Source organism: Mus musculus, chromosome 6 (genome assembly GCF_000001635.26).
Source record: "Mus musculus strain C57BL/6J chromosome 6, GRCm38.p6 C57BL/6J".
NCBI classification, from domain to species: Eukaryota; Metazoa; Chordata; class Mammalia; order Rodentia; family Muridae; genus Mus; species Mus musculus.
The window spans coordinates 86,468,452-86,492,750 of record NC_000072.6 but is presented as its reverse complement, the minus strand read 5'-3'; the positions used below and the strand labels follow the sequence as shown (position 1 = coordinate 86,492,750).

Here is a 24,299-nt window from a genome sequence, read left to right as displayed (position 1 = left end):
CTTGCCTCAAAATAAGAGGTGGGCTGAGTTCGAGGCCAGCCTGGTCTACAGAGTGAGTTCCAGGACAGCCAAGGTTACACAGAGAAACCCTGTCTCGAAAAACCAAAAAAAAAAAAAAAAAAAAAAAAAGAGGTGGGGCTAGGATCATAGTTTAAAAGCAGACCACATCAGACCCAATATCAATACTTGATATTGTGGAAGAAATTAGGAAACCCCTCTACTTTCCATCTTTCCCCAACTTCAACAACAACACCTGTCTAGAGAGTAGGGTATGTTTCCCCACACTTAGTTCTAGCTCAGGAGGCAGAGGACATAGCTATGAGCTACATAGCTAGTATATGTATGTGTATATATATATATATATATATATGTATGTATATATATAAACTTATGCGTATGAGACCTACATCATGTCTGTGTGCCACTTTCATGCCTGGCTCCTACTAGGCTAGAAGAGGTCATTGGATACCCTAGAACTGGAGTTACAGATGGTTGTAAGCCACCATGTGGGAATCAAACCAAAGACTTCTGCAGGAATAGCCACTGCTATTAACATCTCTCTAGCTCCAAGTAGTACTTCTTGTTTGTTATTTTGCTTTTTCCAGACAGAGTTTCACTGTGTAGTTCTAGCTGCCCTGGAGCTTGCTCTGTAGCCCAGGCTGGCCTCAGACTTACAGAGATCCACCATGCTCTTCCTGGTTGTCAACTTGACAATATTTGGAATGAACTACAATCCGGAATTGGAAGGCTCACCAGTGACCCTTATCTGGAGGCTTGGAGATCCTTATCTGGATCTTGGTTTGAAGATCTTGAGCCATAGTGGCTATGGATTCCAGAAGATTGAATCTCCGAGTTAAGGAACACACCTTTAATCTGGGCTATGCCTTTCATCTGGGATTAAAGGTGTGGTGGAACACACCTTTAATCTGGGCTACACCTTTTGCTGGAGACAATATAAGGACATTGGAAGAAGGGAGTCTAGCTCGAGCTCTTGCTCCTTCGCCTGCTTGCTGCGTGAGACTGAGTAACTGCTAGATCCTTGGACTTCCATTCACAGCTGCGACTGAACAATTGTTGGGAATTGGGCTGCCGACTGTAAGTCATCAATAAATTCCTTTACTATTTAGAAAAAAAAAAAAAAAAATGCTGGGACCCTGATGCATGGCTAGTATTTTAGTTTGCTTTCTATTGCTGTGATAACGACCGTGACCAAAAGCACCTTGGGGAGGAGAGGGTTTATTTGGTTCACAGGTTACACTTCACCATCAAGGCAAGAACTAAAGCAGAGGCTATGGAGACACATTGCTTACTGGCTTGCTCAGCCTGCCCTGGGGTGGCACCACCTACTGAGGGCAGCCCTCCTACATCAGTCACCAATAAAATGGCCCACAGACTAATCTAACAAACATTTTCTCAACTAAAGTTTCATCTTCCTAGATGACCCTGGCTTGTACCTAGTTGACAAGAAAAACAAACAAACAAACAAACAAACAGCAACAACAACAAAGAACAGCTTTGAGAGCAGCCAGGACTACCCAGCAAGATACTGTCTCAAAAAAAAAAAATTAAAATATGAAAACAAGCTGGGTGGTGGTAGCACAAGCTTTAATGCTAACACTAAAGGGAAGGTGGATCTGAGTTCAAGGCCAGCCTGGTCTACTGTTCTAGTTCCAAGACAGTAGGAGGGGGTAGGGGAGGGGTGTGACTCTTAGGGTTGACTTTTAAGGTGAGTATGGTGAGGATTAACACAGTACTGACAGCATTGTCTTTCATCATCCCAGACACTCTGCTGAGCAGGTTAGCACCTGCATTTCCCATGTGGACGAACTGAATCTTAGAAATGTTGTTCGTGGGGTTACAGAGAGGCTCAGTAGTTAACAGCACTGGGTGCCATTCAGCTCTCCACACCCAGGTCTGCAGTGCAAAAGAATCCGTAAGTGTAGTTCCAGTGGATCCGTCACCCTCTTTCAGCTTCCTGTTTCATGAATAGGAAAATATTTTTGAGACAGGGTCTTCTTATGAGCGCCTGACTCACCAGCAAAGCAGATGCCACAACAGGATCCTTCTGCACACGTTTATCGGGAGAGCTTGATTGCAGAGGCGAAAAAGAGCCCAGAACTGGTGCTGCTTATATAGGCCTAGGAGAGGCGTGTCTCACACCCGGATTGGTTATGCTTTCTACCTCATTTGCATGTCCCACATCCTATTGATTATACTCTCTCAGTACCTCACAAAACCTCATTAACATACCTCATTTGCATGTCTCACATCTGATTGGTTATACTCTCAAAACCTTATTATCATGCCCGGGCCAGGCAGTGTCTTGGCAAGAAACTTTACTGCATATGTACACATTGGTTGTTTCCCAAACTTATGCATGGTGGCCAGTGGTAGCCAGCGCCACCCTGCAACGGCACATGTGGCTCACTATGTAATGTTAGAACTATGTATGCCTGGGACTATGTGGGTCTTGAGGTCACAGAATATCTCCTGTCCCTGCCTCTCTGTGATTAAAACTCTGTGATTAAAGGTGTGCACCACTAGAGTGAGCAGATACATCAGGCTGAGGTAAGTTCCCCCTCTTAGGGGTGGCAGAGGCTCAGGTCTCTGTTAGGCTTCCTCTTTTGGAAGCAGAACTTGCTGAGCCCAGGAAGGGTGTATTCCAGGACCCTGTTGCTCTGTTAGCAGCTGAGCCCTGGAACCAGTGCTGTACAGTCGGTGCAGTACCTGCCTGGTGAAGGTAGCATTAAACAACCAGGGCAAAAGGGGATGGGGAGAACATGATAGCTCACTGGGTAACAGACCCTGACACCAAGCCTTCAAAAAAAGGAGGCAGAGCCGTGCAAATGTCTGTGAGTTCAAGACCAGCCTTGGTTGCATAGTAAGTTCAGGTCAGTCAGGGTTACATGTAATGTGTTCCTATCTAAATAAAAAAATATTGATCTTTAAAATGGCTAGTTGAAATTAAAAACAAAACAAAACAGGGCTAGCAAGGTGGCTCAGTGTCAAGGGACTTGCTGAGCATGCCTGGAGAGCTGAACTCAGCCCCCGGACGGCATGTAAAGGGGGGAGAACCGACCCAGAGTTATTCTCTGGCCCCTACATGTGTTGGTACCCACCCACAATAATAAATCATTTTTATTATTTTGTCTATTTTTAAAAAGAATTTATTTATCTTATTTATATGAGTATACTGTAGCCTTCTTCAGACACACACCAGAAGAGGGCACCAGATCCCCATTATAGATGATTGTGAGCCACCATGTGGTTGCTGGGAATTGAACTCAGGACCTCTGGAAGAGCAGGTGGTGCTCTCAACCTCTGAGCCATCTCTTCAGCCCCTTATTTTGTCTATTTATTTTGTTTTTTTAAGACAGGGTTTCTCTGTATAGTCCTGGGTATCCTGGAACTCACTCTGTCAACCAGGCTGGTCTTGAACTCAGAGCTCTGCCTCTCTGCCTTGTGACTGACAGGAGAGTGCTGGGGTTAAAGTCCTATGCCTCCTTGTCCCTCTGTTTTGTTTTAGTTTCTTATTTAAATTTATTTATTTAATTATTTATTTGGTTTTTCTAGACAGAGTTTCTCTGTATATCCCTGGCTGTCCTGGAACTCACTTTGTAGACCAGGCTGGCCTCAAACTCAGAAATCCGCCTGCCTCTGCTTCCCAAGTGCTGGGATTAAAGGCATGCGCCACCATGCCCGGCCTAAAATTATTTATTTTTAAACTGGGGCATGTCTTTAACCCCAGCACTTGGGAGGCAGAGGCAGGCAGATCTCTGTGAGTTCCAGGACAGCCTGGTCTACAGAGTGAATTCCAGGTCAGCCAGGGCTAAACAGAGAAACCCTGTCTTGAAAAACCAAATCAAATCAAACTAAACCAAACTAAACCAAAACAAACAAACAAACAAACCCAACAACAGCAACCTCAGCAAACCCCAGCAAGATGAAAAAAAGGAAATAAAACAAAATGAAGGAGCTAGAGAGATGGCTCAGTGGTTAGGAACCATCCTCTGCTCTTCCAGAGGTCCTGAGTTCAATTCCCAACAACCACATGGTGGCTCACAACCGTCATCTGTAAAGTGATCAGATGTCCTCTCCTGGTGTAACTCAATACAGCTACAATGTACTGATATACAAATAATAATAATAATAAATAAATAATTCTTTTAAAAATATGAAGAACTCAGAAATGAAATATGGGGCAAGGCCCACATCCTATCCTAGGGCTCCAATGCTCTAGGCCAGAGCAATAAACGAAAGTCCACCTCCTGGAACCCAGGGGCTCTTCCTTGGATTGTTTGCTATTTGGGGACTGGCTCAACAACCAATGGTTTGATAAGAGGTGGATAGGGCATTGTGAGGGACAGTCAGGCTGGTGCTTTGACCTGGCAAGGTGACAAGTGAGTCCCACAGGATCCCTTAGTCAAGGTAGTTTGGCAGCAGAGCCTGCAGAGGACAGCCAGAGAGAGCAGGTGCCTTTGAGACGCTGCAGTCGCTGCCAAGCAAACTCTATCTTTTCTGCTGCCGTCCCTGGGGAGGGAAGCCAGTGGTTAGCAGACAGGACTTCTGTCTGTCCCTTTACATGGGCACACAGTAACCAAGCAATTACAAAGGATTGTTAAACTGTGCAGCAGATGGAAGAAGAGGAAGCTAAGGCAGCGTCTCTCCTTACTAAGAATAAAACTGGAAGCGTGAGAGAGGCTCAGCTAACCAAGTTTCTGCAAGAGGAGGCGTTCAGGGCCCAAGCAGGTCAGCACGTGGTCCAGGTTGGTGCTCCTGTAAGGAGAAAGTCGGGATGAGTGAGGCCAGAGCCTGCAGGGAGCCCGTCTGGCCAAGAATCACTATGGGGTGCTCTGGCTGCGGGTTGGCGGCAGGCATCTTGCAGGCCTGTGATGCAAGACCAGGAAACAAAGGGATTGGGACACCGGTGGCCTCCGTCCTCACTAAAGCTACTTGGTAAGAGCTAAGAGCAGAAGGCAGGGGGCAGAGTGCCCGCCTGCAAACTAAAGTAAACACCACAACTTCGTGTGGTGTGCCTGAGAAACTGGATGGTGTGTGAGCTATATCACTGTGTGATGTGCGCCTGCAGGCAGTGTTTGTGTGTGTACTCTGTTGTGGGGCCTCACGGAGGGTGTGCAGGCACTGCATGTTTGCCATGAGGCCCTCTTCGTGCTCACAGAGGGACAGTGGGGGCGGAGGAAGAGGGGTTCCCAACGCTCCCTGAGTAAACACGGTAGTACAAAGCCAGACCAGCACGCTCTGTGCAGTAAGTCTGGGACCTAGCAACTCCGCCTTAAGCAGACAAAGACGTTTGCGCCTGCGCTGTGCCCTCCCAGGCCCGCCCCAGCTCAGCAACCTCCTTTCCTCCATGCCCATTTGTTGCTCACTTCCCTTTTCTTGCTCTTGCCTCTACCTCCAGGAATTTGCCCAGTCAACATAGTGTGTGTAAGCAGGAGCTTGGATACTCGTCCTTGCTCAGGCGCGTCTTGCTTAGCCCAGTGTTTTATCTATGTTGTAACATTTGATAAGAGCATTCCTTAAAAAACAAACAAACAAACAAATATATAGTGGCAAACCTCCTGATGTGGGCACAGGCCAGAAATCCCAGCACTTGGGAAGTGGAGACAGGCAGATATAAAGTTTACATTTCTGCTCCAGAAGTTGAGGGCCAGATCCTTTCTTAAAAGGCAAAAAAGGGTGGTTGGTGAGATAGCTCAGGGGTTAAGAGCACTGACTGCTCTTCCGGAGGTTGTGAGTTTAAATCCCAGCAAGGACATGGTGGCTCACAACCACCCGTAATGAGATCTGAAGATAGCTACAGTGTACTTACATATAATAAATAAATAAAATCTTTTAAAAAAAAAGGTAAACAAAGTAAAAGGAAGGCTGAGGGATAAGAGAAGAGCCCTCGGTTTAATTCCCTGTGTGGAAAAGAAATAAGTGAATAAATAGATAATGTAAAAACAAAAGATCCTTTCCTTTGGGCTACCAAGGTGGCTCTGTAGCAGAACTACAAGCCAGAGAACCTGAGTTCGATCCCAGGAGCTCCTGTAAGGGAAAATGCATGAAGTCATGTTTCGCATTCCTGCAGTCGCATGCACTCATATACACACCCTCATCCACACTCAATAATGAGAATGGCAAAAATAAAGTTATTTTTAAAATATTTTACTTGATGCTCCAAAACTTATTTTAACATGTAACTAATTTACATGCAAAACCAACTTGGCACGTGTTCTTTATCTTTTGTACTTGGTTCAGTAAAATCAGGCTGGCCACATTTCAAGTGCTCAGTGACCATGTGTGCATGCGAACTGGACTGAACAGGGCTGGAGCCTAGAATGTGGATGCTGGACAGATCTGGAATCCTAACTCACATATATTCCTCAGTCCCTTACTAGGCTGTGTGACCCTGCAAGTTACAGCCTCCTCCCCCTCCTCCTCCTCCTCCTCCTCCTTCTTCTTCTTCTTCCTTTCTTTTTCTCTTTACTTACTTTTTTATGTCTAAAGACTAGCATGGTCTCAATTCACTGAGTCTCGAATAATTCATCAGGATAGGTGGCTTAGTCAAGCGTAACAAAGGCTCTGTCCTTCCAGGGCTGATGGAAACCCTGCCAAGGGTTTGAGCAGCTGTGGCAGGAACTGGAACCCGGATGGAGTTTCTTTGGATGGAGACTCCAGTAGAGGCCACAGTAACCCATCCTGCCTTCATAAGTCCAAGGATGGAAAAGAACGCCGGCCCCCCCCCCCCTTTTCTTTGCTTCTCTCTTTTTGTATGGTACTGGGAACTGAAGCCAGGGCTTTGGACATGCTGGGTAAGCACTCTACACGCGCCTGTCCGCCCACCTATTTCTTGTTACTTTGTTGTTTGTTTGCTTTTGAGACAAGGGCTCAAGTATCCCAGGCTAGTTTCAAACCTACCACGTAGCTGAGAATGACTGTGAACTCTTGGTCCTCCTGCCTCCACTTCCAAAATACTGAGACTACAAGTGTGCACCACGACGCCAGGCTTATGCAGTGAACTCTGCCAATGATGTTGCATCTTCAGCTGCTTCCATGTTTTGATCAACAAAATGGAAATAATACTCACTTTATAGGGCAAATCTGAGGGTAACCGCCTGAAGCACTTTGTAGACCAGGCTGGCCTCAAACTCAGAAATCTGCCTGCCTCTGCCTCCCAAGTGCTGGGACTAAAGGCGTGCGCCACCACCGCCCAGCAATGCCTTTTCTTTTTAATGACTTATTTAATTTTATGTGCATTGGTATTTTGCTTGCATGTATGTCTGTGTGAGGGTATCTGATCGCCTGGAACTGGAGTTACAGAGAGTTGTGAGCTTCCATGTGAATGCTAGGAATTAAACCTGGGTTTTCTGGAAGAACATTTACTTGGTAGGGTGCTTGCCTGGCATATCCAAGCCCAAGGTTCAGTTCCCAGCCCTAAAAAACTGAAAGGGAGGGGGCTGGAGAGATGGTTCAGCACTTAAGAGCACTGACTGCTCTTCTGGAGGTCCTGAGTTCAAATCCTAGCAACCACATGGTGGCATTACAACCATGAGTTCTGATGCCCTCTTCTGGAGTGTCTGAAGACAGCTACAGTGTGCTTACATATAATAAATAAATCATTGGTGGGAGCAAGCAGGGCCAGAGTGAGAAGAAAAAAAAAAGAAAGAAAGAAAAAAAATTGAAAGGGAGAAAGGTTGAGAATCCTAGGAATTGGAAAGACTTATAGGAATGAAATCCATGTGACAAGCAAGTTGGCCTAAAGGACACCTTCTAGTTTGCCCTGAGAGACAGGACCCAACTCTTCTTCTTCTTCTTTTTCTTTTTCTTTTCTTTTTTTTTTTTTTTTTTTTTTTTTTTTTTGAGACTGGGTCTTACTATGTAACTCTGGCTAGCCTAGAGACCAGGATGGCCTTGAACTCACAGAGGTTTTTCTGAAACTGCCTCCCAAGTGCTGGGATTAAAGGTATGCAGCACCATGTCTGGCCCAGTTCAACCTTTGCGGCCTCTGGGGAAAGGCTACACATGGAGACCAGTCGGCATACCTGGAATTCTGCAGATGTCATCACTCACTGAATCTACTTCTCGCACATCTAGATATTCTACCACCAGCATGATGACTGGCTCTGTACTGGCAGACATTTCCTTAGCAGTACTAAGGACTAACCTGGGCCCTGTCCACGCTGGAAAGCTGCAGTTGTAACTCCAGCTCCTTGCTTTTGCATGTTGAGACTGAATCTTATGAAGTTGCCCAGGCAGGCCTGGAACTTCTAACTCTCCTGCCTCAGCCCCTGGGCACCTCACATTACTAATGTGTGGCATTCCAGGTCTGGTGAGACAAAGACATACAGGTCTTTCTTTCTTTTCTAAGATTTGTCTTTGTTTAGTTACATGTGTGTGTCTAGGTCTCTGCACACAGGGATGAGTGCAGGCTTTGTCCACAGGCACTGAGTCCCTGGTGCTGAAGTTACAGGCAGCTGTGAGTTACCTGACATGGGAGCTGGTAACTCAGGTCCCCTGGAAAAACAGCAGGTGTTCTTAATCACAGAGTCACTTCTCGGCCCCTTTTTACTTTCTTTTTTCTTTTTCGTTTTTCCTTTTTTTTGAGAGACAGTCCCAAGGAGCCTACATTGGCTTCAAACAAGCTGAGGATGTCCTTGAACTCCTGATCTTTCCTGCATTCACTTGTCTGATTAGAAAGCCAACTATGCTAAAGATGTAAATATGCTAGGCCAAAATTGGCTTCCAAACAGATCCATGCTCTATTTCCTAGAACTTGTGAGGCCTGCTCACAGAGACAAGTAACCACAGTCCCCTGTCACAGATTGGCGCTGGCACTCTGGTGAGGTATGTAACCTGGAGACAGGTCCTGCACCAGGAGCTGTGGAGTGGACATTGGGCCTGCTGTCACAACTTGACTGGAGCTAGTGACATTGGCCTCAGGTTTTGGGCCTCTAGAACAGGACGAATAACTGTTATTTAAGCTGTGGTCTGTGGAAATGAATTAAACACAATTTCCCACCTTAATTCAAGCTCTCTGGAACTTGATAGAACCAACACTGGTTTGGAGGATGATGCCTGAGATTCCACCAGCCCTTGGGAGTCGGGCCAGGACTGCTACGATCTTGTCTCAAAAGAACAACACGGAGACAGTGAGATGGCTCAGCAGGTACAAGCGGCTGCTCTTGCATGAGGACCCGAGTTTGATCTGCAGATCCCACAGTGAAAGAAGAGCCAATTCAAGATTGTCCTCTGACCCCAACTAAATGTGACTGCCATACAGGGAGAAGACAGTTCACAGATCATAATAAAACCTAAAAGGAAACCTATCTACATTAAGATAAAGACTATAATAAAGATGATATGTCAAGTTGACAGGGTGAAATTTTTTTTTAAAGATTTATTTACTTATTATATGTAAGTACACTGTAGCTGTCTTCAGACACTCCAGAAGATGGCATCAGATTTCATTACAGATGGTTGTAAGCCACCATGTGGTTGCTGGGATTTGAACTCAGGACCTTCAGAAGAGCAGTTGGTGCTCTTAACCACTGAACCATCTCTCCAGCCCTGAGATTTTTTTGTTTTGTTTTGTTTTGTTTTGAGACAGAGTTTCTCTTCATAGCCCTGGTTGTCCTGGTTACCAGGCTGGCTTTGAACTCACAGACATGCACGTCCCTCTACCTTCCAAGTGCTGGAACTTAAGGCATGTACCACCACTCAAGGCAGGGTCAATAAAGATCTTATTCTGTAAGGGACATTAGGCAGGCTACTAATGACATTTATGAAAAAAAAAATATATCATCCACCCCAAATCATGCAATGGGCATCAAAATTAACTTGATGCATTTTTTTTTTCCTTTGTGCTTTTTGAGACAGTGTCTCACTACATAGCTAAGAACATTCTGGAACTTGACATGTTGAACTCAAACCCATTGAGATATTTCTTCTGCCTCCCTCTGCTGGGATTGAAGGTGTGGGCCACCATTGCATGACTGTTACTTTTAACTGAGACATAAAAGGTGTAGCTATTGGGCCCAGGGAGATGCTCGGCAGGTAGATGTGCTTGCCGTGTAAGCCTGACAGCTTGGCTCTGATCCAGGAGATCCCACCGGCGGAGAGAACCAACTCCTGAGAGTTGTCCTCTGATATCGGCACACATGCCATGGCTGGAGCTCACTTGTTCACATACACTATCCCACCCCCAAACTCACAAAATAATGAATAAAATAGAAAATGTTAAGTTGGGCTGGTGAGATGGCTCAGTGGCTAAGAGCACCCGACTGCTCTTCCAAAGGTCCGGAGTTCAAATCCCAGCAACCACATAGTGGCTCACAACCATCCATAACGAGATCTGACTCCCTCTTCTGGAGTGTCTGAAGACAGCTACAGTGTACTTACATATAATAAATAAATAAATCTAAAAAAAAAATGTTAAGTTGTGCATATTAATTAGGCATATGGTTCAAGAATATTACCCTAGTACTTAGGAGTCTGGGCTAGAGGACTCCTCCCTATAAATCCAGAGAAACAAGGGATAGTAAGCTTCTAACACACACACACACACACACACACACACACACACACACACACACACACACGTACACACACGTACACACACGTACACATACGGCTTGGAGGTGCATACCTACAATCTCATCAGTTATGAGACAGAGGAAGGCAGTCAATAGTTCAAAGTCTAACTGGTCTCCAAAGTCAGTTTCAGGTCAGTCAAGGCTATATATAGGAGGAGATCTTTTTTTTAAAAAGTCAGAGATGGCTGTTGGTCAAGTGCCTACTCCAGGGCATGAGGCCCCCAGCTGTGACCCTAGGGACCATGTTAACACTGCGGGGTGCAGGGTGCTGTGTGTCTGTAACCTGTAGGCCATTGCTGGTGAGGAAAAGACAAGCCAATCCTGCAGTTTGTTGGCCAAGTCAATAAACTCAGGTTCTGCTGAGAGCCCGGTACCTCCCCACAGAGTGGGGTTCAGATCAGGGCTAGCATATCTATCTCCCAAGCAGCCTTTTCTGTTAAGGCATTAGACTCCTTTCTTCTAAGCAGAGAATATTGCTTGGCTGATAGAAAAACTGGAATTCTATCCTATCAACACTTAAACCAGGAGTGGCCCAAACCTATTCTAACACCTAGGTGATAAAGGAAGAAGGCTTGGAAGTTCAAGGTCACCCCCCAGCTACCTGTCAAGTTCAAGGTTAACCTGGGCTACAAAAGGTCAAATGCAAGGTTAGCCTGGGCTGCAAAGGATTTTCTAAAAACAAACAAACAAACAAACAAACAAACAAACAAACACCAAATCCCTGGGCAGGCATGATCTCTAACAGCTACCTTTCATTCCAGTACTAGGGAGGCAGAGAAAAGGCAGGCAAGTCTCGGCGAGTAAGTTCCAGGTTAGCCTGTATTACACAGTGAATTCTTGGACAGCCAGAGTTACATAATGAGACCCTATCTCAAAAACCACCACTAACAACACCATGCTTTGCTGGACACAATTGTTTTAATTACAACATTCAGAAGCAGGCAGATTGAGCTCCAGGCTGGCTAGAGATACCTACTGAGACCCTGACTTAACAAACAACAATAATACACAAAAATCTTTCTCAGAGTTATTTTTGAAACACAGTACGTTTGCTATCTGTAGTTGCATAACATGCACATGGGACTTTTCCCTGTATAACCATTCCCAGATAAAGGATGGGCAATGGGAGGTATATACTAATTTGTTTGCTGTTGTTTTTAAATTTTGAGTCGTGTAAACAAATTACTGATTCAAAGATGGAAATATATACAAATGTTTAAAAGCAAAGCTAGTGCAAGCTCTTGCTTTGCCTAGTCACACATCTTTGAGAGCGCTCCACGGCCCCTTCTGTGCAGCCAGCAGTGGCCTCTAGACTCTTGCTGCTCTTCGCATGGCCATTTCAGGACAGCCCACACCTGAAGGTCCACGAGCAGCTGCTTTTCTTCCCTGACTTGGAAACTCCAGAGCTGGGCTGCCTTTCTGAGGTCGACAGTCTAACAACCCGCTGCTTGCCCTTGATTCTCCTTTCTGTGCCTTCTCCAAGAGCCCTGGTAAGCTCTCCGCAGTTTTGCTGACTGTGTTTTCCTGTCTCCTCTGCTGGTGCCCTCCTCCTGCAAGGCAGCGTCCAGCCCCCTGCCAGCTGGTCATCCCTCTCTAAAGAAAACAAAGCTCCACAAAAGCCTCCAATATTCTCACCGAGTCTACAAACCTGAGATTTGCCTGGCTCTTGCTTTGGAGTGGAGTGTCCCTTGTGTACAATTAAACAGGATACATTAGTTTTAAGACACAGTTCCTTGGTTTCGTTTTGTTGACCCAATCAACTGGGAATGCCCGTTCTCATAAAATATCTGGCCCTGTGGAGAGTCCCATGGGGCAGTACAGTTTGTGTGAGAGTCTGGCTTAGTTGAGAGCCCCAGTAAATTTCCATTTGGTATTTCAGAGACTGGAGCTACATGGAATATGTATCTGCAGCTGTCTGAGGCCAGGAGTTGGGGGCAGAAACATGAGACCAAATTCCTGCCCTGACATCTGTGAGGGTTGTTAGGGGGTTGTCAATTGGCTATCATTGTCTGGAATACTTTGCTTAAAAAAAAATACATTTTCAGTAAACCAATCACATCACCAAGTTGTAGATATTTTCATGGTATTAGCCATTTTAAGGTCACCACACTGTGTGTGACAACATACAATTTATGATCATTGCTTTCCTCCCAACCCCCATTTCTTTCTAAGACAGGATGTCACTATGTAATTCCTCCTGGCACTATGTGGACAGGGCTGGCCTAGAACTCACAGAAATTTGCCTGCCTCTGCCTCTCTTTATTGCTCTTTCTTAAGTGTTTTTGGGGAATTAGCTTTTATATTGCAAAGATCACAGATAGCTGAAGTATAAACTAATTCACACAACCTCAATAACTCATTAATCTGACCCTGACAGCCATAGCATCCAGCTTTTAGCTTTCTTTAGCTACAATTCCTCAGCTCATGCATGTGATCTGAGACCTCTGCCAGGTGCGCTCCATGTGCTCTGAAAGCAAGTTGCTTTCACAGATGCCAAGTGTGGCCAGATCGCAGACATTAGAACAATCCATTCCTCCCCAGAGAGGATGCACCTTCCTTCCCTTGAGTGCCTTTAGATTGCTGAGGACAAAGAGCAGAAGGCCCTGGAGGCTGGTCACTCTCCAGCACACTTGCAGGGCTCAGCAAAGCCTGTCAGAAGCAGCAAGGAGCTTCCAAGGAAGTGACCCCCGCTCACCCCCACAAAGCTCACCCACAGAGAGAGAGGCTGGTGTTACTCAGGTTTCCTGACAGGACATCCTGGCTTGTGACACTGAAAGATTGGAAGATGCCAGAAGGTGGCCTTGAGACACAGAGACTCTTGTCAAGTTTGCAAAATACCATTCAACAGCAGGTATTAACGTATTAACCCTCAACTCCATCCCTAACCCTTCTAGCCCTTTGGTATGGTGTCCAATGCTAGTAATTCCAGCACTGGGGAAGATGAGGCAGGACTATGAGGGGCCTGCATGTCTCCCACCTGGCAAAACGTAGTGCTGGGTTATTCACTATGCAAGATAAGCAGTGAGCCTGGAGGTGTTGGGACCAAGCCTGATCAACTTCGGGCTTGTCAGTGGAGTGCAGCAGCAGACAGGGCTCACCTACTCATTTACCCAGTCACAAATCACAACCCCAGCAAACGAAAACATACCTAGCCTTGGAGCACTGTAGGAAGTGCAAAGGTGGCTGAGCTGAGGCTCTCACACACACACTCTCTGTCTGCATGTGTGTAGACAGGGTTCTCATTATGTAGCTCTGGCTGTTAGAGAACTCAATATGTACACCAGACTGGCCTCAAACTCCCAGAGGTCTGCCTGGCTCCACCTCCTGAGTGCTGAGAGTAAGGGAGCACGTTGGGGAAAGGGGAGGATGGCTGGAGAATGGACAGAATAAAGCCGGCTCAGGGGCTGTTTTGGTCTCTTGTGGTGCTGGAGTTCACATCTTGGCCATTGACTACACACTGCAAGCACCCTACCCGTGAGCTGCATTCCATTCCATAGGAACCAGGATCTTATGTGTATCATGAAGAAATTTAAAGTAAAAGTAACAGGTACAGTTATCAGTAAAACCTGGAGGAGCCTTTGAAAGATTCAGTTTTGTTTCTGAGACATTTCCTGTCACTCAGACCAGCCTCAAACTCACTATGTAGCATAGGATGACCTCAAACTTCTGATCCTTCTGCCTCCAGCTCCTGGGTGTTGGGGCTTCTTGCAGGCTAGAAAAGCACTGTGCCCGAGCTCTACTCTGAGAGGGGTTTAAACAAAGGAGCATGGTGAATTTGAAACAAGCACCTTGTTACAGGATAGTTCAAAGTCCAACACCCCAAACTTATGGAGTAGAGTTACAGTAAGGGGAGAGTGGATACAGGAAGACAAGTTATCAACTATGCCAAGAGTCCAGAAAAAGGATGGAGCTGCTGAACTAAAGCAGTGCCAGTGGGAAGCGGGAAGTCATGGCCGTTGGAACTCCAGCAGTGGATTAGAGAGAGGCAGCTGACAGTTTAGGCAAGTATAGGTGTGATGGTTTCTCATGAGTGCTGCCCAGACATTAGTTTAAAGCACTAGCTACCCTGCAGATGTGCTCGGGTTCTCAGACTACATGTTACTGTGGTGGTGGTGGGGGCAGGTACCACACTTTGTTTCCTGCACACTGAGTATAATTCCCAGGAAGTCCTCTGTGCAGGAGAATCCTGTTTACATAAGGATATCATCAACTAACTTAAGGTGGCCAGCGAGACAGTTAAGGGAAGGGCCCAGAATCCTCTCTTTACACAATGTCTGAGCCTGCAGGACTAGAACTTCACAGGCAGGGGAGTTAGAAAAGGCACAGAAGGAATCCAGTAGAGTCAGCTAGGACCCTATCTTCCAGCTTCCCTTCTGTTAGGAAGCCAGTGTATTTTCTCCTCTGGTGTACTTTCTTAGGGTGGTAGGTGATATCAGGAATGTGAGTTACTAGCCAGAGTTCAGCAGGCAGACCTCCTAATGTGTTGTGCAGTCTCATGCTCATTCCCGATCTCCTCAGCTTTGAGGAGATCATCTGTTCTGAGGCCTCACAGGTTAGTGTAGACACCCAATGCTGGTAGAGTGCCTCTTAGCTTTGTCACAGGATCTGTTGACTTTAGGATTCACATCATCTCATATTTGATTTTCCCTGCTTTGACCACAAACTACTTCCTTGACTGTATATAGGTGACAGTGTCTTTGGAATGCCTCTGGGGTTGATTTCTGGAATGACGGACACTGTAGTTTTGGAGGTAGTATCAGAAGAGGTAGGTAAAGGGAGACCGGCCTCCAGGCGGCTGCAGACATCCATGAGTTCCTCTCAGTGCCAATCCCTCCCTCCATGCTCCTACTGCCATGCCCTGAGGAGGACCAGTAGGTGAGAAGGTGCTTCTTCAGCTCTTCTGCTCACTTCTGTCAGCCCACAGGTAACACACATTTTCATGGAACTTGTGTTTATACTCAGGGTGACGTTCCATTTCCTGTCACCACACCTAGCTTTCAGAGAATCGAGTTCCAGCTGGAGATCATGGCTTATTTTTTCTCCCAGTGAGTCATCCTTATAAATTTATCTCTAGAGAAAACATGGTCAGCTCCCAACACACGAAGGCCTTGGGACTTCTTTACTTCTAGATTTTCTCAAACAAAATTCATTTAACGTTTGAAGTAAGCTGAGCGGTGGTGGCATACCCCTCTAATGGCAACATTCCAGAGGCAGGTTGATTCCTGAGAGTTAGAGGCCAGCCTGGTCTACAGTGTGAGTTCCAGGACCACTGTGCCCCCAACCCACCCCATCCTCCCCAAATAGAAAAAATGAAATAGAGTCACAGGAGCCGAGTGTGTGTCCTGCACACAGCCTGCTGCTTATAGGAGCTGCCTTAAGGTATATGGGAGCTGACCCTTTCCAGTGGACACCCATGCCTGCCTGACTTCCTGAGGCTGTAGTCAGGGTACCTTTGAGGAACTGGAAAATAGTGTGTCCATGGATATGTCACCATATCTATCCATATTGAGTTGAGAGCCAGGAGCTTGGGGCTATGGTTGTATCGCATATATTCAATCTCCCTATCCTGGGCTGGGGAGGTAGCTGAATGGTAGACCATATACAAAGCATGCAGAAGGCCCTGGATTCATTCTCTAGCATTGCAAAGAAAGGCAGAGGTTTCCTGCTGGCTTGAAGATCCTTATTTCAAAGCATCGGGGTTATAAATGTTGATGAATTTGCTTTAAGCTAGCTTGAGCTAAGGATGTGTGAAGCTAAAGATGACCTTGAACTGATCCCTCTCAGTGTGGGGATTAAAAGTGTGTGCTCCTATGTACAGTTTATGGATGATGCAGGGAATCTAACCTAGGGCACTGTATGTGCAAAGCAAGCACTACTGCCAACAGAGTCACATCCCTATCCGCTCTGCTGTTGCCTAGGCTGACCTCAAACTCTGGGTCTCCTGCCCCAGCCTCCAGAGCACTGAGATCAGTTATAAGCTGTCATAAGGGGCTTAAATGAAACCATGGTGGCTGAGAAGTTGGTAGGCTCAAACAGATCTCCAATCCCAGCTACCTGGGCAAGAGCTTGAGGGCTTGTGGTGTGCTGCCCTTTGGTGTAGTCCTGCCCACTAAGAAGGCCCACATCCTGCTTTAAAAGCAGCAAGGAGGGAACCAGCTCCACCTCCTCCTGCTCCATTGTTTGACTTTCTCAACAGCACCTGTCACTGTCTGACATACTGCATCTCATTCTCATATTCTGTGTCCGGTTTCTCCTCACAAGGATAGAAACATTTTGGGAACAAAGCTTTCGTTGCTGTAGCCGATGTCCAGCCCAGGGCCTGACAGTGAAGGCTGCACAAGTACTCAGTGAGGGCCATGTTCCCTCTCCCACTACAGCCGTGTTTTTCCATGGACTTGGCGGCTGAGAGCTCAGATGACCCCAGGCCTGTATCAGTTCCAATGGCAACTTTCCCAGTGTGGTGGTAAAGGTTCCTCTCCACCTCAAGGTACTGTGCTCGTCTGCAACACCTCCCCACCCCCAGCCAGCTTTCCCTCCCTGACCCAGAGAAGTCGGCCTGACCCTTCATCTAGAATTCCCTACTCTCTGCTTTGTGCTGATATCATGTTCCTGAACGTAGCTACAGAGGCCGGCAGTAGATGCTGGTTGCCTTGCACTGGGAGGGAGGCTTCCTGCTTTCCCTCTCTGTCCTTTCCCACAGCTGCCCAGCCAGAGCTGATCTGAAGGGCCCAATATGGCTGAAATACTTTCATGCTGGTCCAAGGTGAGAAAGTATCTACTTAGGCAGTTCACAGAGCTGAGAGTCTGTAAACTAAACACTGGCTGTTGCTAACATACTGAGGACAGTGGACCGGAGCTCCTCTCTCCTGCCACAGGAGCCACCAAGCCAAGGAGATCATCAAATTCAAGTTCCCCAGAAAGAGCTGGTTAGGCCCAGGCAGCACTTACTTCAATTCTTAGGATGACCAAACTCCCTTTAGGTCTTCATGGTTCTTTTTTTAATATTTGTAAAGTGTTGTATGAAGTTTTGCTTGCATTTGTATCTGTGTACCATGCATGCTCCTTATACCTGTAATGTCAGGGTGAAGCAGATGGTTGTTAGTCACCATATGGGTGCTGGGAACTGCACTCAGGTCCTGTAAAGAGTTGCAGATATTACTAACTGCTGAGTCAGCTCTCCAGACTTTTTTTTTTTTTTTTCTACACCAGGGTTCCCAGTAGCACAGGCTGGTTCTGAAGTGCCTAAGTAGCTGGGACAGACCTATGTGGAGAGCTCTTGGGGCCACTCATAGAAATTTGGCAAGTATTTGTCACTGGGTTCAAGGAAGTAGGCTCAGATAAGAATTCACATTTGGGCTGATGCAAAGCTCAAGGTAAACTCAGCCAAGGAAAGTGTGGGATTCCTTTGATTTTGTTCACCCTGATAAGCCCCTGGAAACAGTGACCAAGGGGCTTTGTTTATCTTGTTTGGTTCCCTTGTCTTTGATCTAAGAACTGACCCTATTCTCTGCAAGTACCTAGAATGGTATAAACGCCTCAGCACTGGCTGGAGTCATGTTATAAAGCTGTCTGTCTGTCTCTTTCTTTTCAATCCTCCTTCCCTCCCTTGAGACACTGTTGACTGACAGAGCTGGCTTGGTCAGACCTTGAAGAGTTTGATGCTCTTACCTCTATCTCCTGAATGTTGGGATTACATGCAGGAGGCACCACACAGTTTCTATGATGTTGGGGATGGAACCCAAGGCGTTGAGCATATTGGGCAAGCTTTCCCCCAGCTAAGCTGCATCCCCAGCTCTCCAAGGCAGTTCCTGACACACATGATTAGACTCAGGTCCTGCTCAAACCCTTAGCAGTCTGTTCCCAAGGGCCTGTGCCTACAGGTCCCAACAGCACGATGGCTGACTCAGGATAGGAACCATTGCTTTTCCAGCCAAGGCAGGAGGAAAGGTCTTGTTCTATCTACACAGGTTCTATCAACTAGGCTCAGAAAGTCTCTGGACATGAGACAGAAGCTGCCTGTCAAGAAGCATCTACTTGCAGGGCCGTGGTGGCGCACGCCTTTAATCCCAGCACTTGGGAGGCAGAGGCAGGCGGATTTCTGAGTTCCAGGCCAGCCTGGTCTATAGATACCCAGGGTTACACAGACTGCCTTGACCCCCCCCCCAAAAAAAAAAACCCCAACAACAACAACAAACAAACAAAAAGCAAAAAAAGCATCTACTTAAAAAACTTGGGCTCCAAAGAACTACTACAAAACACCCACACATTCAACTGTCTGCCCCCACACTTCTTCCATTATCTTGACCAGAGGGGAGATCAGGACAGTGCATACCTGTAATTCCAGTCCTAGAAGGCTCAGGCATCCCAAGAGTGAGGCTAGCTTAGGCTATATAGTGAGACCCTATCTTAAAAGACCAGACAATTAGGGCTAAAAAGCTGTGTGTCAACTCAACTTCCAGCCTGTAGCCTTCTCTAGTAAGACCTATGTACAGGATGCTGTGCTCAGAGCATGGAGAACAGGCATTGTGGGTTTGTAGGAATAACAGGTCCAGAAGGGGTGACTACTGCTAGACCCCGATAAATACGCTAATACAGAGTCCTTCTATTATTAGCCCACCCTGCTGAAGGCCATGAAGGAAGGACTGCTTCCCCTCTGGGTTCTTACTTTTTATTATACCTCAAATGCTGTCTTTCATCTGAAGCCCAAGGTAGCCTTGTCCTAATAAACAGGACAGGAGTGACCAAAGGAGACCATGGCGGGCAGGCAGGCAGGCCGGGCGGCCGCAGCATCCCTTACACCCTCCAGGAGGAGCTGGATACTCACTCTGCACAAGGCCCAAACCCTAATAAGAGCTGGAGAAGTAGCCATAGTTCAACTCTGTCCCTACTAAGGGGACAGGGAATCCATTTTTCTCAGCTCAGATGATGGTTCCCAGACCTCAGCTTCTTATTCCATTCTTTCTGGAAGTCAGGGACTGTGGGGCAAAAGGGTACCTCAAGGTCACTCGTCAGTGCTGTGCCGCCAGTGACAAAGAATTAGACTGGTGTTCGGGTAAACTCTGGTACCCACCTTGAGTTCTGAAGCAGGTCCCATTTCTAACCCCTTTGCCACCCAGAGGGCTCGAGGCTTACTGGGGCGGTAAAGAGGAAAATCTTCTATTAACAGTCAGGGAACAGAACACAAAACCTTCCCGGGTTTGGTTAAGGTTAGGGACTACCAAGTCTTTTGAGGTACCATTCCTTTTGTTCCTGAGGTGATTGATGGTGGTTAAAGGAGGCAGAACGTGGCTGCCCTGGAGGAAGGTCTACTGCGGGAAGGAGCCACAGACACCTTGGAGGCCTCAAGAGCTGTGCTAGTGTAAGGTGCGTTGGAGGGGAAAGGAGGGCAGGCTTTCTAAGTCCCTCCTACTATCTCCTCCTTTCTCTCCCACCCCTCCTTCTCGCCTCTCCCCTTAAACAATCCCCTCCCCCAACTCTTCCGGCCTTCCCCTCGTCTCCACACTTCCTTCCTTCCCGGCTCTCCCCTACCCCCTCTCCGCACCCCCTTCCCATCTTCAGCCACTTTCCTCTACCCCCCACCTCTTTTACATCTTCCACCCCTTCCTACTCCCTTCGGCCCTTCTCCCCTACCCATCCCCCTCGTCTCCCTTGTCTCCTCCCCTCCAGCTCGACACTCGGCGGTCGCCACGTCCCCAGCCCCGCCCACGCGAGCTCGCAGGGAACCCCGGTGACGTCACCACCCGCAGCGCCCTCCTTCCCGCGCTCTCCAGAAAGGACGCGAAGGTGGTGACGTGTCCGGAGCGCCAGCGCGGCTGTGCACAAAGCGCGTGACCAACCTGCGGCGCCGCCTGGCGGAAGAACAGTGGCGGTGTGGCTGGAAGCGACGTGCGGCGGCAGCGTGGTGACGTCACCTCGCGGGGCCACGTGACCGCGTGCTGTTCCGGCTTCTCCCCTCTACCGGTGTGGGCAGAAACGTGGCTTCTTTACTTGCTCTACTTGGTCTCCTGAAACTGCCTGGCTGCTTGGTCGCGCTGCGGGTCATGGGAAGTTTGAGGATCATACTCATTCTCTGCCCTTGTCATTAACCGAAATTGTGTCTCAGGATGGGCCAGAAAGCACCATCTTCAGCCACATCAGCAGATCGCATGTGATGCTCTGTGTCATTATGCAGACGTGGAGTTTACGAACTAGTCCAGAGTATCCCGAGTATCCCGAGTCATTCAGGAGCGCAGTCCAGGCCTCAGCCATAGCTGCTGGACCCACACCAAGCCGTAGAAGGGAAGGCAGGAAGGAAGTCACAAATCCTTTTGGGAACCAACCTTGTTATTTGAAAGGCAGTTTTTCACATAGCACTTCGTACAGTGTCAGGGTGCTTCCTAGAAATGCAGGTCTTGGACCTTGCCTTAAAGCTTACAATTCAGATAGACACTTTTGTTGACACGGGGTCTCACCTTGGCTGACCTGGTTCTATGTAGACAAGGTTGCCCTTGAAGGTGTGCACCATAGTGACCAGCTAGAATATACATTTCAACAAGATCCCAGAGTGAGTCCTATAAGTACTGGTTTGACAGATTACTGTGCATCAAGCCCTACCGTGAAAATGGTAATATCAAAGTCACAGGCCTGCCCCAAGTTAAGCCCCAACTGAATGGACAGTTGGCTAGAACTGTCCCAAGGGCTTGTATGGCCTGGCCACACCCCATTTCCACAAGGTGCTTGTCCAGCCTTTACTGTAAACACAAGGCACCCCCCCCCCCCTCCAAGCAGGTTGGAGCTGGGTGTTTCGTCATTTACAATTAAAACAGAGTTATCAGTTATAAGACATTCCTATCAAGGGGCTGGAGAGATAGATGGTACAGCAGTTAGGAGTATTGGCTGCTCTTCCAGGGGACCTAGGTTCCCAGCACCTACATGATGGTTCACAATCCTCCCTAACTTCAGTTGCAGGCGCTCCAACAACCTTTCCTGATTTCCCAAGGCACCAGGCACCCATGTGTTCATATATACATGTTGGCAAAGCATGAGAGAGAGAGAAAAAAAACCCCTGCATATCAAACCAATGTATTTCAAGTTGAAAGAATATATACGTAGAAGTAAACTAAACATAATTTTAGTACTGTGTAGAACTCAATCTGTAGCCCCAGTGAGACTTCAGGAAGAGTAATTCCTAGAACCCAGGGAAAAATGAAGACTCAGTGGGAAAACTGACTGGCATGATAGTGTAAAGGGAAGTCATGGCAGGTGTGTAGAAAATGCTTCCTCCTCTCCTAGAAGGCAAATCTTCACTTCCTCCACCATCTTAGTTCTAGGATGAGTGAACCTAGAACTTTTGAATTTTATCAGCTGCTTTTAAAAAACAAAAAAAAAAAACAGGTTCTCACTTTGTAGTTCTTGCTGTCCTAGAACTCACTGTATAGATCAGGCTGGCCTCAAACTCAGAGATCTGTCTGCCTCTGCCTCCCGAGTGCTCAGCTGCTCTTAATTTTGAATAATAATAATGATAAAATAATAACAATAAATTTAAAAATGCCTTTAATCCCAGAACTTGGGAGGTAGAGGCAGATGAATTTCTTGAGTTCTAGGCCAGCCTGGTCTACTGAGTTCCAGGACAGCCAGGGCTACACAGAGAAACCTTGTTGTGTGGGGTGGGTGGGTGGAGGTGGTGGTGAATATGTGTTGCTGATCCCCTGGCACTGCCTACTTTCCTGTTGACAAGATAAATTCTCCCACAGGTTCTAATTGTAAAATCATGACATCAATGGCACCATTTGGAAAAACTAGTGACACTGTACTTTATTTTGTTATCAGAATAAAGAGTGATTGGAGCTCTTGGGCAGAGAGAGAGGACCCTGCTCGGCCCAGGGCATCGTTAACTTTCCAACACTGTTGGCTAAGATCCAGTGCTGTGACTTTTGGAGAATTACAGAAAAACAAGCTGCAGGTGAATCCATGAGAAGCCAGTGAGCTGGATTTTTGTTGTTTCTTCTAAAACTCTGGTCAGAAATAAGTGCCCGACTTGTATGAAGACTGTACACACAAGGCTATTTACAAGAGTTTCTTCTACAGAACACACATGGATGGGCTGAGTAACTGCATCTTAGCCAAGTGTGGTTCGTTAGCAGGGATCGTATAAGTGCTACTAGGATTTATAGTCCTCAGGGATTGGGATGTGCAAACTCTGCAAAATACTCTTGATTTGCCTCAAGGGAAAGTGATAGTAGTCAGAGGGGCCAGCTCCAAAGGTTGGTCCATGGGTGGCCTTGGGTCCTGGTAGTCAGCCACATGTCCATTCCGGTGGTGACCATACTCAAACTTGATTCGAAGCTCACCAATCTTGGACTGTGGGAGGATATCTGGGATCCACTCAATGATAAAGGGCGTTGGCTCCTTTTGATCTGGGGAAGTGTTACCTACAGAGTGAAAGGGGGAGGCCGGTTAGTATGAGTCAACTTATTCCCTTCTTTGTTTTGGCTTTTATGGTTTTTTAGACAGGGTCTTCACTGGAGCTCAGGATGTACTCATATTTACTGTGTAGTAGATAATAACTCTAGATGTGGCTGGCAAGATGGTTCAATGTAAAGGCACTGGGAACACAAGCCTGGAGACCTGAGTAAAATCTCCTGAACCTACAGAAGGTTGGCCAGAAAGATCCACCTCCCAGTTGTCCTCCGAGCTACGCATTCATGCTGTGGCACACACAACTCCTTTACTATGACAACAGAGTTAAGAACAATTCAGGTTTTACTGGTGTTGAAGGCTAGACTCACAGCTGGATTTGAAATGAAATGACTGCCCTTTGCCAGATAAAATGGAGAGTTTAGCTGGGCACTGCATATGCCAGGGTACCCAGCTCCTGCGATCTGGAGGTGGACTGAGGGTTCAAGTCCATTCTGCAAAGGCAAACAAAACCCAAACAAACAAAACAAAAAATAAAAAGGAAGTCTTGGGGCCTGGAGAGAAGAAGGCTCAGTGGTTAAGAGCACTGGCTGTTCTTTCAGAGGTTCTGAGTTCAAATCCCAGCAACCACATGGTGGCTCACATTCATCTGTAATGGGATCTGATGCCCTCTTCTCTTATGACTGAAGACAGCTACAGTGTACTCATATGCATTAAACAAACAAACAAATAAATCTTTTTTTAAAAGGAAGTCTTTCAGGAGAAAAAGCTTTTTTAAAAAAAAGTCACCTAGGGGCTGGAGAGCTGGCTGAGTGACTGATGAGCAGTGTCTGCTGCTTCTGTAGGACCTGTTTCCCAGCAGCTTCAGTGGCTCTCAACCACTTAACAGCTCCAGCTCCCAGGGAACCATTGATGGCAACTGAGCACACAGAAATACAAACCACCCTTTAAACACAACTAAATGTAAAACAAGCCGGGCGGTGGTGACGCATGCCTTTAATTCCAGCACTTGGGAGGCAGAGGCAGGAGGATTTCTGAGTTCGAGGCCAGCCTGGTCTACAAAGTGAGTTCCAGGACAGCCAGGGTTACACAGAGAAACCCTGTCTTGAAACAAACAAACAAACAAACAACAGAAAAACCAAAACCAAACAAACAAAAATGCAAAACAAAGAGAAAGAAAGACAAAATACCCTGACAGTAATGCATATATAGTCTTTACTCTTGATTTTATTCCCAAACAGGCGGCCTTTCTTAGCCCCATCCCTTCACTCTGTCAGCTATTCCCTTCTCACAGTGGTCAGGAAGGAA

General features: G+C 46.9%; 1 protein-coding gene and 2 long non-coding RNA genes across 18 annotated transcripts in view; 2 read left to right on the top strand and 1 right to left on the bottom strand.

The window, feature by feature from the left end:
* Positions 1-4,523: 4,523 nt before the first annotated feature.
* 2310040G24Rik (RIKEN cDNA 2310040G24 gene) lies at positions 4,524-9,375 on the top strand. Of its 2 annotated transcripts, none has more exons than NR_040293.1 (2): positions 4,524-4,749; positions 9,052-9,375. It is a non-coding gene; the product is annotated as an RIKEN cDNA 2310040G24 gene (long non-coding RNA). The 2 variants fall into 2 exon arrangements; NR_040292.1 differs by having other exon boundaries at positions 4,524-4,956; positions 9,034-9,375.
* A 2,545-nt stretch (positions 9,376-11,920) lies between these two features.
* Positions 11,921-22,474, top strand: A430078I02Rik (RIKEN cDNA A430078I02 gene). Of its 2 annotated transcripts, NR_131125.1 has the most exons (5): positions 11,921-12,085; positions 16,973-17,082; positions 17,805-17,968; positions 19,850-19,958; positions 20,262-22,474. It is a non-coding gene; the product is annotated as an RIKEN cDNA A430078I02 gene (long non-coding RNA). The 2 variants fall into 2 exon arrangements; NR_131126.1 differs by lacking the exons at positions 16,973-17,082; positions 17,805-17,968.
* C87436 (expressed sequence C87436) overlaps positions 22,363-24,299 on the bottom strand; it is a 35,752-nt gene continuing 33,815 nt past the window's right edge. For all 14 annotated transcript variants that reach the window (XR_001785120.2, XR_377440.3, NR_157222.1 and 11 more), the window contains one exon: positions 22,363-23,005. Coding sequence is in view for 11 of the 14 variants with exons in the window: in XM_006505977.4 (XP_006506040.1) it covers positions 22,797-23,005 (209 nt within the window). In the remaining 3 variants the exon portion in view is untranslated. The remainder of the gene's footprint in view (positions 23,006-24,299) is intronic.